Raw genomic sequence first — 15,134 nt, forward strand, 5'->3', positions numbered from 1 at the left:
ACTAAATTCTCTTCAGTATAGCAAAAAACATAAAATAGCAGCTTCCCTAGTAGGATGTTTTACGTGTTGAGTGAGAAGACAATCCCATACAACCTAAAAAGTCTTCAGTTTCACACAATGAAAATACTAATACAATCAATTTTGTGAAAATTAAAGTTTCACATAATAACATGCTTATTTCTGTTAAAAAAATAATGAATATAGACATAATCATCAGACTATATTTAAAAACTGCCAAAAAGCAAACTCAGAAATATATCACTTTTTTTTTTACAACCTAAGCATTCCTTGATGCTGTAAACTCACTTCTAACAAAGAAAAAAAAAGCCCTTCTCTTTTAGTAGGCAGATCTCTATGAAAGATCTCAAATATTCATAAAAGAACATTTTCAGTCTTCATTTAACCCAGGCTTGTCAATATGAACAACATCTAGTATATTAACTGCTAGAAAGGCTCCTAATTTAAGCAACTTAATGCACACACTTTTACTGTTAGCATAAAAGAAACTAAACTTATTTCTGACAGTTCAATCACTATTACTGCCTTATTCATTCACCTCACATCCTCCAAAATAGGTCAATCCCTGAAGATCAAATAAATTTCTTCATCATGATATAAACTTCATTTAAAGAATCCCAAACCAATGAGAGCTCCCCAAATATAGGTTTTTCCAGCCTGCTAGAAAATCCATGACATTCAAACTTCTTTTCTCTACCCCTAAACCACCACCCATCACACCACCCTAATAGGAATGATCCAGATATATTTCTAATAAACTCCAATTTAATCCTTGGATCCTTCTTGAAATTTCATTCACATCTAACCTGACTAAAAATTCCAAGAGATTTAATGAAAAATTTCTACTTATAACTTTGTTCTTAACACTTCAAATTATCCATTACAAATATCATTAGTTCTAGTATTTACTACATAAAAATATATATAATACACTGAACAAGCATCTAGTAAAAGAAGTTTTAATTATAGTCTTCCTGGGTGCTCTACCACAAGCACATCTTTCACTATAGTTATGCAAAGAATTTTCTTTGGAAACAATTTCTTGTATTCCTCACCTACAGCCAAAGTTTAAATATGTATCATACAGTTACCTTTGTATAACTTGTTCTTCTTTCTATGTACTACACAACCAGTTTTTTTATTTTCTTCACTCTCAAAAACCATCTTCTTTCATAACATCTTTTTCTTTCACTTTCCAACTCAGCAATTTCCTCAAAGCAAACTCTAGCTTTTCCTCTAACAATCATGTTCTACACACTAACTTCACTGACTCACTCTGAACATATTGAAAATTAAAGTTTAATTTACTACTTTAGAAAATATCTAACCACACTAGGAGAGCAACTTTCAAATTGTCATATACATATGAAGGATAGTTGTTGAGTACCTATAGGCACTATACAATCTATTAGGTTTTTTTTCAATTTTGATAGATCAAAATGTTATTGGTGATTGGCCTTCATAGATATTTCTCTATTTAAAAGGAACCACTGTCACTAATAGTTGCTCCTTTTGCACAAATTTGAAGGAAGTAATCACTTCTCTTCCTATCAAAATTCCAATACTACTTCCCCTTTCACATTTATTGTCCCCCACTAACTGAGTACAATTTACCCCTCACTACTATCAATCACAGGATCAATCAGCAGATATTAAATAATAAATAAACTGAATAAACAAAAAAATGTGCTTTCAACTGATTGTTCTTATCTTGTATTGAACTAGTTAGGAAATTAAAATTGTCACAATTTTATCCACTTTTATCAAGTAAAATGAAATATAAAATATTGTTTCTTTACTGTAAATTGTACAGAAGAATAAAAATATTTTCTGAAGTACCTGATACCACATTTCAAACCTTTCATGACCCTACTGTGGTTGGAACTTACCCTTTACAAAACCCTGCCCTAAATTAACAGATACATATCAAGCCATAAAAGACCTATTACACAAACAAAGTTTTAATAAGTAGTAATAATTAGCTGCTTACCCATACAAGAAAACTTTATCCAACCTCTCACACAAGAAATGCACTTCTTGCAACTCTCCATTCAAAACAAATTGTGGACTTGCTTTGCTGGCTAGAACATGAATCTGTAAAAATATGTTCAAAGTTTTAATAAAACTATAAACTAAGCTGCAATGTTTACATGCATAAATAAAAATATTTTATAAAACATCTTCAACTGATGGTAAATATCTAACTAAGCTTTCTTACAAAATAAGTAACTTTTCCAATTAATAAAATATTGTTTTATAAAATTCAAGGCCACTCTACCATATTTTGGCCAACAGGTATTTCTCTTAGCTGTATTTAATAGCTATAATATATCTGTAAAGGATGAAGAAACTCAATATGGGGAGGAAAGAGGGTGCTGTCAGCCCTGCCTTAGCCCTCATGCAGATCCTAAGCAGCCCTCTGATAGAGTATCTATAGGGAAAAAAACCCTAATCAAAATATTATCTTCAGCACATATGAAGGGTTGAGTAAGCCTGGAGTCTTTCATTCTGTTTTTAAAAGAGTAATGAAACTAAAAAAAATTAATGATTCTGATCATAATCTAGCCTAAACTTTAAGAACAATTTTAAGTTAAAAGTTGCGAGTAAATAATATTTGCCTAAATTTTCCAAAAAGTTGCAATTTCTCTGACCACCAAAATATCTAAAAAATTAGAGACTGACTTCTTAAAATTTGTCACTAACATTCAGTTTTAAAATTATAAATTATAAACATTTATCTGATTAAGCTTCTTAGTAGTAAAGTTAACTTTAAAAAAATTCAAACTTTTACAAATACACAGCAGAGTGAAAACATTCCATATTAAAGTCTTTCATATGTCTGTCCTAGTTTGTCATACAAGCCAGTGAAAATATTCCAGATTAACACTCCTACGAAAAGACGTTTCTAGTCCTGATTTCTCCAAGCCCGTTCCCCTGGCTGTGGTTTCGCTAGATAGTAGATAAGGACAGTGGGAATCTCGTTAATCCATTCATTAATTGATTTAAATTGCAATTTCATTTAAATACAAAATTATTAGCCTAATATTAATAACCTTTCAAGTTGCTCTGGGGCCTATTAGGCCCCACTTTTCGTAGGAGTGTTAAAAGGTCTTTCACATGTCTCTGTCCTAGCATGTCATCCACTGCATACTTTCTGACCTATACAACCTTTTATATGTTGGCAGGAAAGATCAAAGTACATGTAAGATTTTGCAAACTCAGAAAACATTATTAACACAACATTGAGACAGTCCCCCAAAATATTTGCAACAATAAACACAAGCTTTTATATCTCTGGCATGTTGTCTCAAGGACTGTTTCTGTTCACTGTGTGAAGGAAAGAAAATGCTCCTTAATGTTATCATTGGAACTTTTTTCAAAGATTAAATGAAAACTTTTCTTGAATTTCAAGTTTCTTTCTGACTATTCATGTTTTGTTTTTAACAGTTGTTTACAATAGCCTAAATTTTATAATAATGACCTACATTTTTTTTTATCCAGTAGATTAGTACTGCAAAAAGAAAACTGACATATTTCCTTTCCATTGTTTCAAATTACTTTGGTCTTTTCCATTTACTCCCAATTATTTCTCTTTTTTAGTTTATGGGTCCCATTTATATGCATTTTACTTTAGTATTTGTTTTGCCCATAAAATGTTTTAATGAACACTTGATGAGATTTAATATAGTCCATTTGTCTATGCTGATTAGTCATCTTAATTTAGTCCTCATCTAGTTTTTATAGTGATTTTAGGCAATACCGGATAAAGGGCTTTACTTCAAAATAGTGACATCATTTCAAAATGCATTAGTGTTTTTCAATTTATTGTTTATTTTTGACACCTAACATTTTTTTCAATTCCAATGTAACTAAACTCAACTACGCTAGATACTAACACACATTCTCCAACACTGAAAGGTTATACTTTAAGTGTCAAAGTTGGTGAAGCAACAGAAATCAACAGAACTACAATCTGTAGTAAAAAACATGGACTAAATGAATCTCCAAAAACCTTAATGTATATAATACATATATAAAAAATAAATAAATATATATATTGTTCCAGATCTGTCAGCAACTTCCAAAAACACTAAGCTTTACAAGCTGATTACCTCATATTGCTTGTCTTGTAAATTCTGGAGCCAACTAAATAAACATCAAATACATAAAAGCTTAGTCAACAACACTGTTTTAACACAACTGTTGCTGAAATTATGATTTTTCTCTAGGTTGAAAAAGAAAATGTTAGTTTCAACAAATTTATAAAAAGAACCTTTGAGATTCTGATAATAAAATATAACAAGTGAAAAAAATATACGAGCTTAATCATAATTATGACTCAATTTGTTCAAATTTTAACTTGTTTTCTGTATCCAAATATATTAACTTACAATACATTATTTTTTTTTTTATTTCTGTAAACATTTTAAATGCTTAATATTTTTTGTAAAAATCAAATTGCTAAATTAGAAATGAAAATCAATGAGTATAATAGCTTACACTTGTAACTCAAACCACTAATCATTTAACTCTTTAATGTAAAGATAAAGTGAAATGGCAGCAGGATTTCAAAGGAACTTGAACTTTTATATGTAATGAATGCATCAGCTAACAACTTCAGGAAGTTAGAAATAGTGCTGTTAGGGCTGAAAGTAGTAGATTTAATTGTAATAAGCCTATTCTGTTAAATAACAATTTCACCCCTTTGTTTCTGCAAATAAGGAGCTATAGAAGGGAATGAAAACAAAAGGGACACAGAAGGATATAAATGATAAAACTTAAGGAAGTTATAAGATATTCCTTGATAAGACTTGTGGATAGGATAGTCTGTAGGGTAAATAGTGAGAAAAAAATTAGATTATGCTACCCAAGGGCACAAGTGTAAAATACAGCTGACAAAAAAGGAGATATAATAAAGATGGCTAGCAAAGAAGCAGTTTTTTTGGTACTTGTAGAGGCTAATGATGTAGGGAAAGATTGATCAGAGCAGCTAATTAATAAGTACAAGGAGATGATAAAGGCAGTTAAAAACAAAAGACCCTAATGTAGTTTTGTCAGAAATACTCTCAAGAATTAACAATAGGAATGAAACTGTGAGTAGGTCACCAGTGCTGAATTCTAAGTTTAAGTTAATATGTAAAGATGAGCAGACTAAATGGTTGGACTTGTGGGACCAGTTCAGTGTAAAAACAGAGCTTTTCAGAATGGATGGTTTACATTTAAGTAAGGTAGGGAGTGGCTTGTTTACTACAGCTATTAACTCAGCTGCAAGAGTATTATAGCTTGAGATTCTTTTTATGTGCATTAGTTAGTTCTCACATTGAAAGGGTTAAAGTTGGTTGAACCTTTACTATTATTAAGTGCAGAAACTGACCATCCTCCAAGTAAAAAAATATTTATTTTAATGCAACAATCAACAGATCTCTCTTATTGTTTAAATAGCTGCCACGTTACTTTTACATGTTGGAAAATCCTTTTCAACAAATCTGACAAATTTTCTTATTGATAATCTAAATTCCATTAACTAATATTGTTTTCAAGACATTTTAATACCATATATTTGAACTTTATGGTCATTTCAAGTTGGGAAAGTAACATAAGAGGGTAAATTAATTACACAGTGAAAGGAATAATTCTACTTTGTATCACGATATATCTTCATTTTGTCCTTGAGATATATTAAACTATCTAGGTTTTCACACACAAGTCCTTCAAAATAAACTAAAATGCTCCACTCAGGTTCAATTTTAAACAAATGAAAACAAAAAATCAGAGACACGCCTCCAAACCTTATAAAAGAAAGATGTGCATGTGGTAAATTTATAACTTTGGCATGAATTTACAAAAATATGTTAATTAATCAACCTTTGCATCTTTCCACAAGAAACATTGCCATACATTCATACAAGTATGAGATATTTTTAAACAGTAAATTTCCATAATGTTACTACTGAACTGTGTCTACGAGGAATAAGCACACATGCAACATTTAAAAACTTATATTACACACATGACTATCAAGATAGTATAGCCAACAAGAATCTTTAACTCCATTTCTTATCTTAGGTTTTATAACTCTAAACACTGCTACAGCAGTTAATTTTTGAGATTGTAATCTGTAGATTACAATTTATAGACAGCCAATTGCACTGTATTCAGAATGCAATACTATTATTAAGTTATATGAGTGTGAAAACTATTTACAAAATAAATAAGTGTAGGAATGAGTACAATAAAAAATGAGGAAACAAGATAAAAATGGGCAATTTAATATTTACTTAAATTAAAAATGTATTTCAAATATTACTTACTTCTGCTGACAATAACCAGGGTTTCTACTCTTTGCCCATCCAAGCACTGAAAATGCTTATTCCAGTCTTTTAATACCACCCTTGAATACTATAGGCAAATTCTAATTTGCAAAACTCTCCACCAGCTTCAGTGCACCGTCCATCTAGATGTGGTATATAAGCACCTCATTCAGATAATGTATTCACCTTTTTGAGACACAAACCAGCTTTTAGTGAGGAGGTAGGACAGGAGTGTCACTGGAGGTAAGTATTATTGAAAATACATTTTCAATTAAAGAAAATGTTAACTTCCAAATCATACGTACCTCCACAGAAAATATAACTAGAATCCCACATTGAGAAGGAGAAAAGGCCAGTGAAGGAATGATCCATACAGAAAGCATTTGTATAGAACAATAATGTACCAAGATGAAAATGGGGTAAAAAGCACAACCTCCAGTTGTTGTTATTTGGTATTTTATGGGGCAAATCAGCTGGACTATCTGTGCCAAACAACTGGTAAAAAAATAAAGTATTATAAAGTGTAAAGGTAACTTCATTTAAAACAAAAATAGGGGCCTAATGTCAGATAAATATTTAAATAGAATTAAAAAGGATAATTGTCCTTAAAAAATTAAAAACATTTGTAAGGTGGACAGTGTCACCATCGCTAATGACACTGTCCAACGTCAGGAATAAGACCATGGTAAAAACATGTCTAAAATGGTGCCATTGTTCACAGTCATAACAATGCCACGACAGCAAAATGTGGGCTATTGTCACTTCAGTGACACACAGACTACATATTAGTGCATCAGTCCCAAATATAAAAGAATGTTGAGTTTAAAAACTGGGACCAATGTATAGACAAGTTAGGACAACTTTCACCATCTAATCCTTATGGAAACAAGATGACCAAAGTTCAATAAAAGGTTTTATCTGGAAAAGCTTGTCATCACAATGCTCACTCCAAGTTGACTGCCAAGTGGTGCAAAGCTGAGCCTTGAATGCAGGGCCATAGTCCATGTATGGAATAGGCATAGCAGTGATAGCACCAAAGCAGACAGACTTAGCTGCAGTGTCAGGGGGCTCATTCCCTCAAATACCAATGCAGTCTGGGATCCATTAAAACTGGATAGAAGTAGATATTAAAGGGAAATGGGTCAGTCGGTTTTGAATATCGACAAGAACAGGGTGAGAACTACGTGAAGCAACTCCATGGCCAGTGAAGAGTTAAGCAAGTCAGTATAAATAGTATAGTTCGTGTACTGCATAGCTTCTACATAATCTATGGCAATTGGTGTACAATTCAGCAGTGAATGCAGAAACTGTTGAGGGGATCCTGTGTGCAATCACCAGACCACAAAAAACCATAACAGAGCTTAAAGAGTCAGCTGAATTTGAACCATCCATATAAATGAGAATAGAAGGAAGGTTTGAAAGATGTTTGGCAAGTTGAAGATGGCACTTCCAATTAGAAGTATCTGCATTCTTCAGATGACTCAAAGAAAGGTCGCACAAGGGGGCTGTAATAAGCCATGGTGGGATGGGTTGACCAGTGAAGACAGTAACATCATCCAAGAACAGATCCAATTCAGCTCAATGCACCTGTATACAAGAGACAAAAAGAACAATGGCAGACCATTTATTCTGACAAAGCATGGCCCACTAAGAAAGAAAAGCACGATCCCAGGTGGGCCATGCTGCGACAAGGATCAAAGTTTTGAAGCATACAGTAAAAATAACTGCAAATGATGAAGATGTAGAGGAGGTTCACAAGACTCAGTGTACAAACTCTGGACTGGAGAAATGCAAAATGCTCATGCAGAGCCAAAGCCCTTGATAATGAATGGGGTTCAACATCTTCAAAGTCAAGGTTCTGACAGAGCCATAGACCATGTATCCATAGTCAAGTTTCAATTGAATGAGTACATGATAGATCTTGAGCACAGAATATTGATCTGCTCCTCAAGAGGTGAAAGAGAAGACACGGAGAATGTTCAGTGCCCTTGTACACTTGACACATAGCTACTTGATGTGTGGAATGAAAATCAGCTTACAGTCAAATATAAGCCTCAAGAACTTTGTCTAAGGGACCACAATTTCAATCAGATGAAGCCTGAGATCATGGTTAATACCCCATCATTGGCAAAAGTGCAAGCAAATGGTTTTAGAGAGAGAATAGGTAAAACAGTTTGATGTAATCCACTTCAATATATGGCTAAGGACAGTCTATAGTTGCCACTGAAAAAAAAAACCTCATGTTTGATGACAGACACAAGAGGTGGAAATTATCAACAGTTTTTTTGCAACTATAGGGGGAGATGTCCAGTAATGGCATTAATCTTTATAATGAAAGGTGTGACACTCAAAAAACAGCCCTGAGGAACTCCAAGTTCCTGTGGAAAGAACAGGAAAGTATCAAATCCACACAAACTTGAAATTATGGATTCATTAAAAAAATGTTGATACAAATGAGCAAATGACCATGCAACTCATATGAGTGGAGGTCTCACAAAATGCCATACCTTCACATAGCACCATATGCTTTTTAAAGGTTAAAAAAAACAGAAACAGGATGTTTCCCCTTGAGAAAGCCTCCTTCACTGTCATTTCAAATCAGGTGGTCCACAGTTGAATGCTATCAATGGCTTACAAACAACAGCAGGATCAGTTTCCAAGAGAGCAGCAAAAGAAGGCCAGTCGGATGCCAAGGCATGCAGGACAGGTGGCACCGACCACAGCCAGTATCTCTCAAAATGATCACTGTCAACCCTCCCTCCCAAGAGAAATGAGAGAAAAGCAAAGGGGAGCAGACTGAGAGACCAATAGTAGTAAAAGACTGACTAGGTGCATAAAAATAAGTATAAAAACCAGTATTGAGGAGTAAAAGGTCGTAATCTGAGAGCATATGCTTAATGGAGCAATCCCTTCCATCAATATCAACACAACCCCAGAGAGGATTATGTCCATTAAAATACACCATGATTAACTTGGAAGATGATAACTGTTCAATCAGGGCATCAAGGTCTGACTAATCATAGGTCTCTTCAGGAGATAGGTATAGGGAACAAATAATGATGGCATGACCCAAGGAAACACAGATGACTACAGTCTCCAAGAGTGTATCATATGGTAAAGACAAAGCAGGTACATGCTGACTGACCAGCAGTGCCAGCCCCTCCATGCATTTGTCCATTACATAACCTTTCATTTCTGTACAAAGAAAACTGCTGAAGAGTGACTGCATCAGCAGGTGTCAGAAATGTTTCCTGTGAGGAGAGACACACAGGACAATAAGAGTCAATCAAATCCTTAATGTCATCTATATTCAAATGAAAACCCCAACAGTTCCACTGTATCAAAGTGGTTACTTTTATTTATGTGGAGGAGAATGAAGTGAAAAGCCTTTCTGCTTGTGACCACATTTTTTTCTTTATTAGAAGGAGGTCTATCGACCTCCATGGATCCTGCCCTGGATCAAGTAGATAGGTTTCCTTTGGTGGACAAAGATTTCAGCAGCTGAGGGCATGAACAAATAATCACCTTGCATCTAGGGACTGGAGAAGATTGACCCAAGGAAATGCCTCAACCCATGAGCAAAAAAAGTGGATACAGGCAGACAATGGAAGGAGTGGTGGGGACAGAGATGGGTGTAAGCATAGACTTGTCAGCTCTCTAACCATGGAGGGGGCAAAAGGCTCTTCAGATTTTTTCAAACTCTGCTGGAGGCACTCCCACTGTGGCATTGAAAGAGAGTGCATCAGTACATGTCCGAGATGAAGTGGGGAACAATAACTTCCAAGCCTCTGGGTAAGATCTCAGACTGGAATGTTTTTCCAAGTCCCTCACAACAGTAACTCCTCTTATGAATTCAAGGTAGCAAGGAGAGTAGCATTGGTAAGTATATTCCCAATACTCTTTGAATTCAGGAGGAGTTTGGTGTGTTATGATTAAAATGTTTCCACCAAGATGTCTCATAAGTGCAGCCTCATTTGTGACTTGGGAAAGCTAGAATGCCCATCTAATCCCTTTTGAATGGAAAAACAGGAGCATATGCTGTAAAAATTTTTCAGACAACGAATGCAAAATGAGAAATTGAGGGTTTAAAGGTGAATTTTACAGAAAAAAGGAAACTTTGCAGTCAAAAGAACTACTCATACTGATAACTTTCAGGTTCACATTTTTTATAAAACATATGTGCTAATAGATGAAACATAAAACTTGGTGCAGAAAGAGCCCTTTCCGAGCGGCAATCCGAATGTTGTAGTTTTTACGTTTGCCACTAGGAAAAGTACTGTGACATAATAGTTGCCAAACAAACTGCCAAGGCCAGCACGTTGTATATAAATAAACATGGCCAGTGCATACAGAGAAACAGAGGCAGAGTCTGTTTTGACTTTGTGTTCTAAACAGTGCTGAATAGTGCCATATCAATTCATACCTACTCTGAACGAACCTAGAACAGTTACTTTTGACACAGATCTGACAAGTTCTAGTGATGAGGACAGTTCCACGAGGGAGAATAGTGGAACTGTGAGTGATACTGAAGAACTACGATTATATATTAAAACATGCTTTATGAGGTTTATGAGATTTGCATTTAATATGACAATGTCAAAGTACTGTGTTAAGATTAATTTTATTAATTTTATAAAGCAATAAACAATAACTAGTACAATATAATAATTTAAAAAATATTTGAATAATGTAACTAGACATACACATTTCATATTCATGAGCATGTTTTGCACTTGTGGCACCTGAAAGTCAGTGAAACCTTGATTTCCTAGTCTAGACAGTAAGCAAATCTATCCCACATAGAGTATATTCCAAGTTTAAAAGCTGGTAGATCATTCTGTAGATGTTTTTGTATCATTTTTACATATGGAAAAGTTTGAAGAATACCATTTTTCAATTTTAACATTTCAAGATAAATTGAAATAAGACTATGTTGAAGTAATCAAGTGTATGTTATGTATTTAAAAAAAATACATTGTAGACTTGTAAACAATCAAATATAAACTCTATAACATATTTCCATAACTCATCATAATAAAAGTAATCTTAACACAGTACTTTGACATTATCATAGGAAATGTAAATCTCATAAACCTCATAAAGCATGTTGTTTTAATATATAATCTTAGTTCTTCAGTGTCACTCACAGTTCCATGAGGAAGAATTGCTATAAATTGAGAAGACCACACCACTTCACTGTTTTGACCCCAACTACTCAGTATACAAATGGGTGCACAGAGGTGTATATTTTAAAATGAAATCTGTGTTCAAGGTATTACCTGATATGCATCAAATATCTCTTCTTTCAAGTGATGTTTAGTATAAAAAAAATGCTAGCACTAGTGCATAGTCCTTGTACCATTGTTCCATTTGCTGCACTTATAACGGTGGTGAGTCTGTTTGTTACACATTTAGAAACATTAGCGAATGAGATTGAAAAATGTGTGATTTTGTGAATTTTGTTGTGTTTCCTCTGCTGACTTTCTCAAGTGGTTGTATGATTATAATTTTGTATGAGGTTTGTTTATCACCTAATAATGTATCTCAAATACTTTTGAAGATTTATTATTGTCTAGCTTCTACTCAAATGGAGTTGTAAGTACTGCCGTACTTAGGATAACACAAAGAATAAGTTACATTACAAACATTTATAATTTTTGATGTCTAGTTATATCATATTTAGTTTATAGTACAGTATTTAATATGCAATACAGTACATGAAACCATTACACTTACAAGTTGCAGTATTGCCTATTGCTTTTGTTTACCTTAAGTAGTTTTTCTGAGTCAAACCAAATATGACGTCACAAAAAATCTTGACGTTATTAGCACTTAATTTGCATTACAGTATTGAAAATTACCTCTCTTACTGCAAGTTGAACACTTCTCAACAGACTGTCTTTAGCTTCATCACCAGCTTCTAAAGATGCAACTGTTTCTACGAATGGAATACTTTCAATCGGAGATACCATCTCGATAGATATATGAACATTCAAATAACTGAATTTCACACATAACTGAAAATTTCGATTATATTACGCAACACTAAAAACTCCGTTCAGTACATTACCTAATATCAAACATCAATCAAACTGCTGTTATTTATCAGATGTAAAACTAATAGTTATAAGTAAGTTGACACCTAGTGTCACGAAATAAAAACAGAAAACGAAAGTGATTTCTTTCAACATTTTTTTATAAAAGAAATAACAGTTTAATAAAAAAAATAGACACAAAATATCGATGTGTTAGTTACCTTTGAAACATTTTTTAATATTTTGACAACCGTTACATATAGAACATGACCCAGGCTACTCGGTAAATTGTTAGAATACAACAGAAAAAGAAATGAGCAATCAGTAAACTCTATAATGTTTAACAGGCCCGGCATGGCCAGGTGGTTAAGGCACTCGACTCGTAATCCGAGGGTCGCTGCTTCGAATCCCCATCACACCAAACATGCTCGCCCTTTCAGCCGTGGGGGCGTTATAAAGAGTAGCCCAAGAGTTAGCGGTGGGTGGTTATGACTAGCTGCCTTCCCTCTAGTCTTACACTGCTAAATTAAGGACGGCTAGCGCAGATAGCCCTCGTGTAGCTTTGCGCGAAATTCAAAAAACAAATAAGTAGTCGTTAAGTAATTTGGCTAAGTGATGTTTGTTACGGAAAAAATATTAAACAATGTTTGAAGTTTTTTAAATAATAATAAATTAAGCATTATTTGTTTGTTTGGTGTGACGGGGATTCAAACCCATGACCCTCAGATTGCGAGCCAAACGCCTTAACCCATCTGGCCATGTAGGCCTTAATGACTACTATCATCAGAATTACAGATCGAAATGTAGTAAAAACATAGCCAAAATCATAAAAGAAAATCGGAACCAGTAGATTAAAGCCAAACAGGCCATAACGTACTAGATCAACAGATTGTCGATGTTTGAATTAACACAAGAAACCAACTTTAAAACAACTTTAGGTCCTGAGAGAATAGATTTTGCCCAGATTGTTAAGATGTTAACAGATTTCTCAAGAAACTTCCTACAGACTTTACAAGATTTGTAGAATATTTTCAATCATACAGAACTTGAATGGATTTAGGTGGAACAGCAGAATGAGTAGGGTTTCTGTTATATTTTTGTAATTATAACTTCCACGCAAGAACTCTTAAAATTATCTCTTTTAATTGCTAGTAACAGGTTTGTGTAGTTCTATTTACTGAAAAATTTTCAAGCTATTTTATACCTTTAAGTCGTACATTCATTTTCATTAGTATAGGAGGGAAACATTATAAAAATTAAATACCTAATTTTATTAAGTCGTTGTTTAAGTTATCCTTTGGGATATTGAGCACATATTTTTATTTATATTATTGCTTTTTTTACTATTATTGTTAAATGTGATGAAATCTGAGTGAGAAATTTGGTTTTGCAGAAGCTAAAATGAGGATTAACTTCGCTGTTTTGTATTTTGACCTGGGGACATTCTCTTTTACCGATTCTCTTTTATACGCTAGCCTACGCTACAAAGGGAAGAACATGCATCAGCAAGAAGATATCTAAATATTATAATACTGTCAGTTGTATATTTATGTAACTAAGTCGTAGAGCAAGAGATGTATCTTTGCCCAAATTGATATGAAGGTTCAATATGTCCATGTGGTAGTGCATATACATTTCAGCTTGGCATTGTGCGTTTTGTCGTTTCTGTAGATGTTTTTGTATTTTTTACCACTACTTCTCTCTCTGGAAATGAACCTTCACCAAATTTGCTATGGAGGTTTATTGAATTTATAGGGAGATACACACAAAGTTTCAGTAATAAAATTTGTGTTTTGCTCTTTTTATGAGCATTTTTTTTGCAATTACATATAAGGGAAGCAACTTTCCATCTCCTAAAACAACCTTTCATTAATCATGAATTTACATAACTTCGGTCCAGAGAACGAATACTTCAGCTAGTCACTTAAAAAAATCTTTGTAAATCTTGATAGTCTCACTCCGTTTTGTTTGTTTGTTTGGTCACACATATGAACTCATGATCACTTGTCTCTTATTGTATGATAGTACCTTGTTGTTTTACAAACAATGAGGATTTATAATAAATTACATTTTTTCCTTGGATTTATCTGTTTCCTGTTTTATTTCCTGTGGCCAATTTTTCACACCTGACAAGATTCAGGAACTTTTTGTCTTTGCATGCCGGATTCTTTCCTTTGCCAAAACTCTTTGATATACCAGAGAGTAAAGAAAGGAGGTGTAGATAATGTTGGAATTGTGATCACTATTGCGGGTATGAAGTGCCGATGAAAAGAATGTAAATCACATGATATTATTAAGAAGACAGTGAATGCACATTGTAGTATGGGTAAAATGGCATTTTTTGAGTGTCAAAGTGTATATGTTCTGTTGAAAGTTAGGCAACAATCTGAGAGAGTGTGGCAAGTTAGTAGAGTGGATGGATTTCAAAGAAGTCTTCCATCGAAAGAAAATTCTCTTAGTTGCTCCAAATATCTCTATAAACTACCGCTCTGGTGCTGTTGACTTAGATAGGGAAGGAATGAGTATCATCTAGAATACTCAGAAAGTGTAAGAAGTTTTTCCCTGAAGTTAAACCTTAATAGTGAAATCTGCATGATGGAGTATCACAGACAAGAAACACTGAAGATGGACAAGCTCCAATGCTACAACAAGGCTCACTGTCCTGCGAAATGGCAAGCACTCATAAATGCTCAGACCATCATCTAGGACCTCCCTCTAAAAAAAAAAAAAAGGTAACTAGCTGAGCCATCAATGAGAAATTAGGTACCCT

At 33.8% G+C, this 15,134-nt stretch overlaps 1 protein-coding gene across 4 annotated transcripts in view; it reads right to left on the bottom strand.

Moving 5' to 3' along the window:
- The window catches only part of LOC143229729 (pleckstrin homology domain-containing family M member 2-like), a 65,829-nt gene extending 53,353 nt beyond the window's left edge, over positions 1–12,476 (bottom strand). For all 4 annotated transcript variants that reach the window (XR_013016027.1, XM_076462466.1, XM_076462465.1 and 1 more), the window contains exons 1-2: positions 12,191–12,476; positions 2,009–2,112 (exon numbers count right to left, since the gene is read on the bottom strand). Coding sequence is in view for 3 of the 4 variants with exons in the window: in XM_076462466.1 (XP_076318581.1) it covers positions 2,009–2,112; positions 12,191–12,301 (215 nt within the window). In the remaining variant the exon portion in view is untranslated. The remainder of the gene's footprint in view (positions 1–2,008; positions 2,113–12,190) is intronic.
- Positions 12,477–15,134: the final 2,658 nt, after the last annotated feature.

Source organism: Tachypleus tridentatus, chromosome 10 (genome assembly GCF_004210375.1).
Source record: "Tachypleus tridentatus isolate NWPU-2018 chromosome 10, ASM421037v1, whole genome shotgun sequence".
In the NCBI taxonomy this organism is placed as follows: Eukaryota; Metazoa; Arthropoda; class Merostomata; order Xiphosura; family Limulidae; genus Tachypleus; species Tachypleus tridentatus.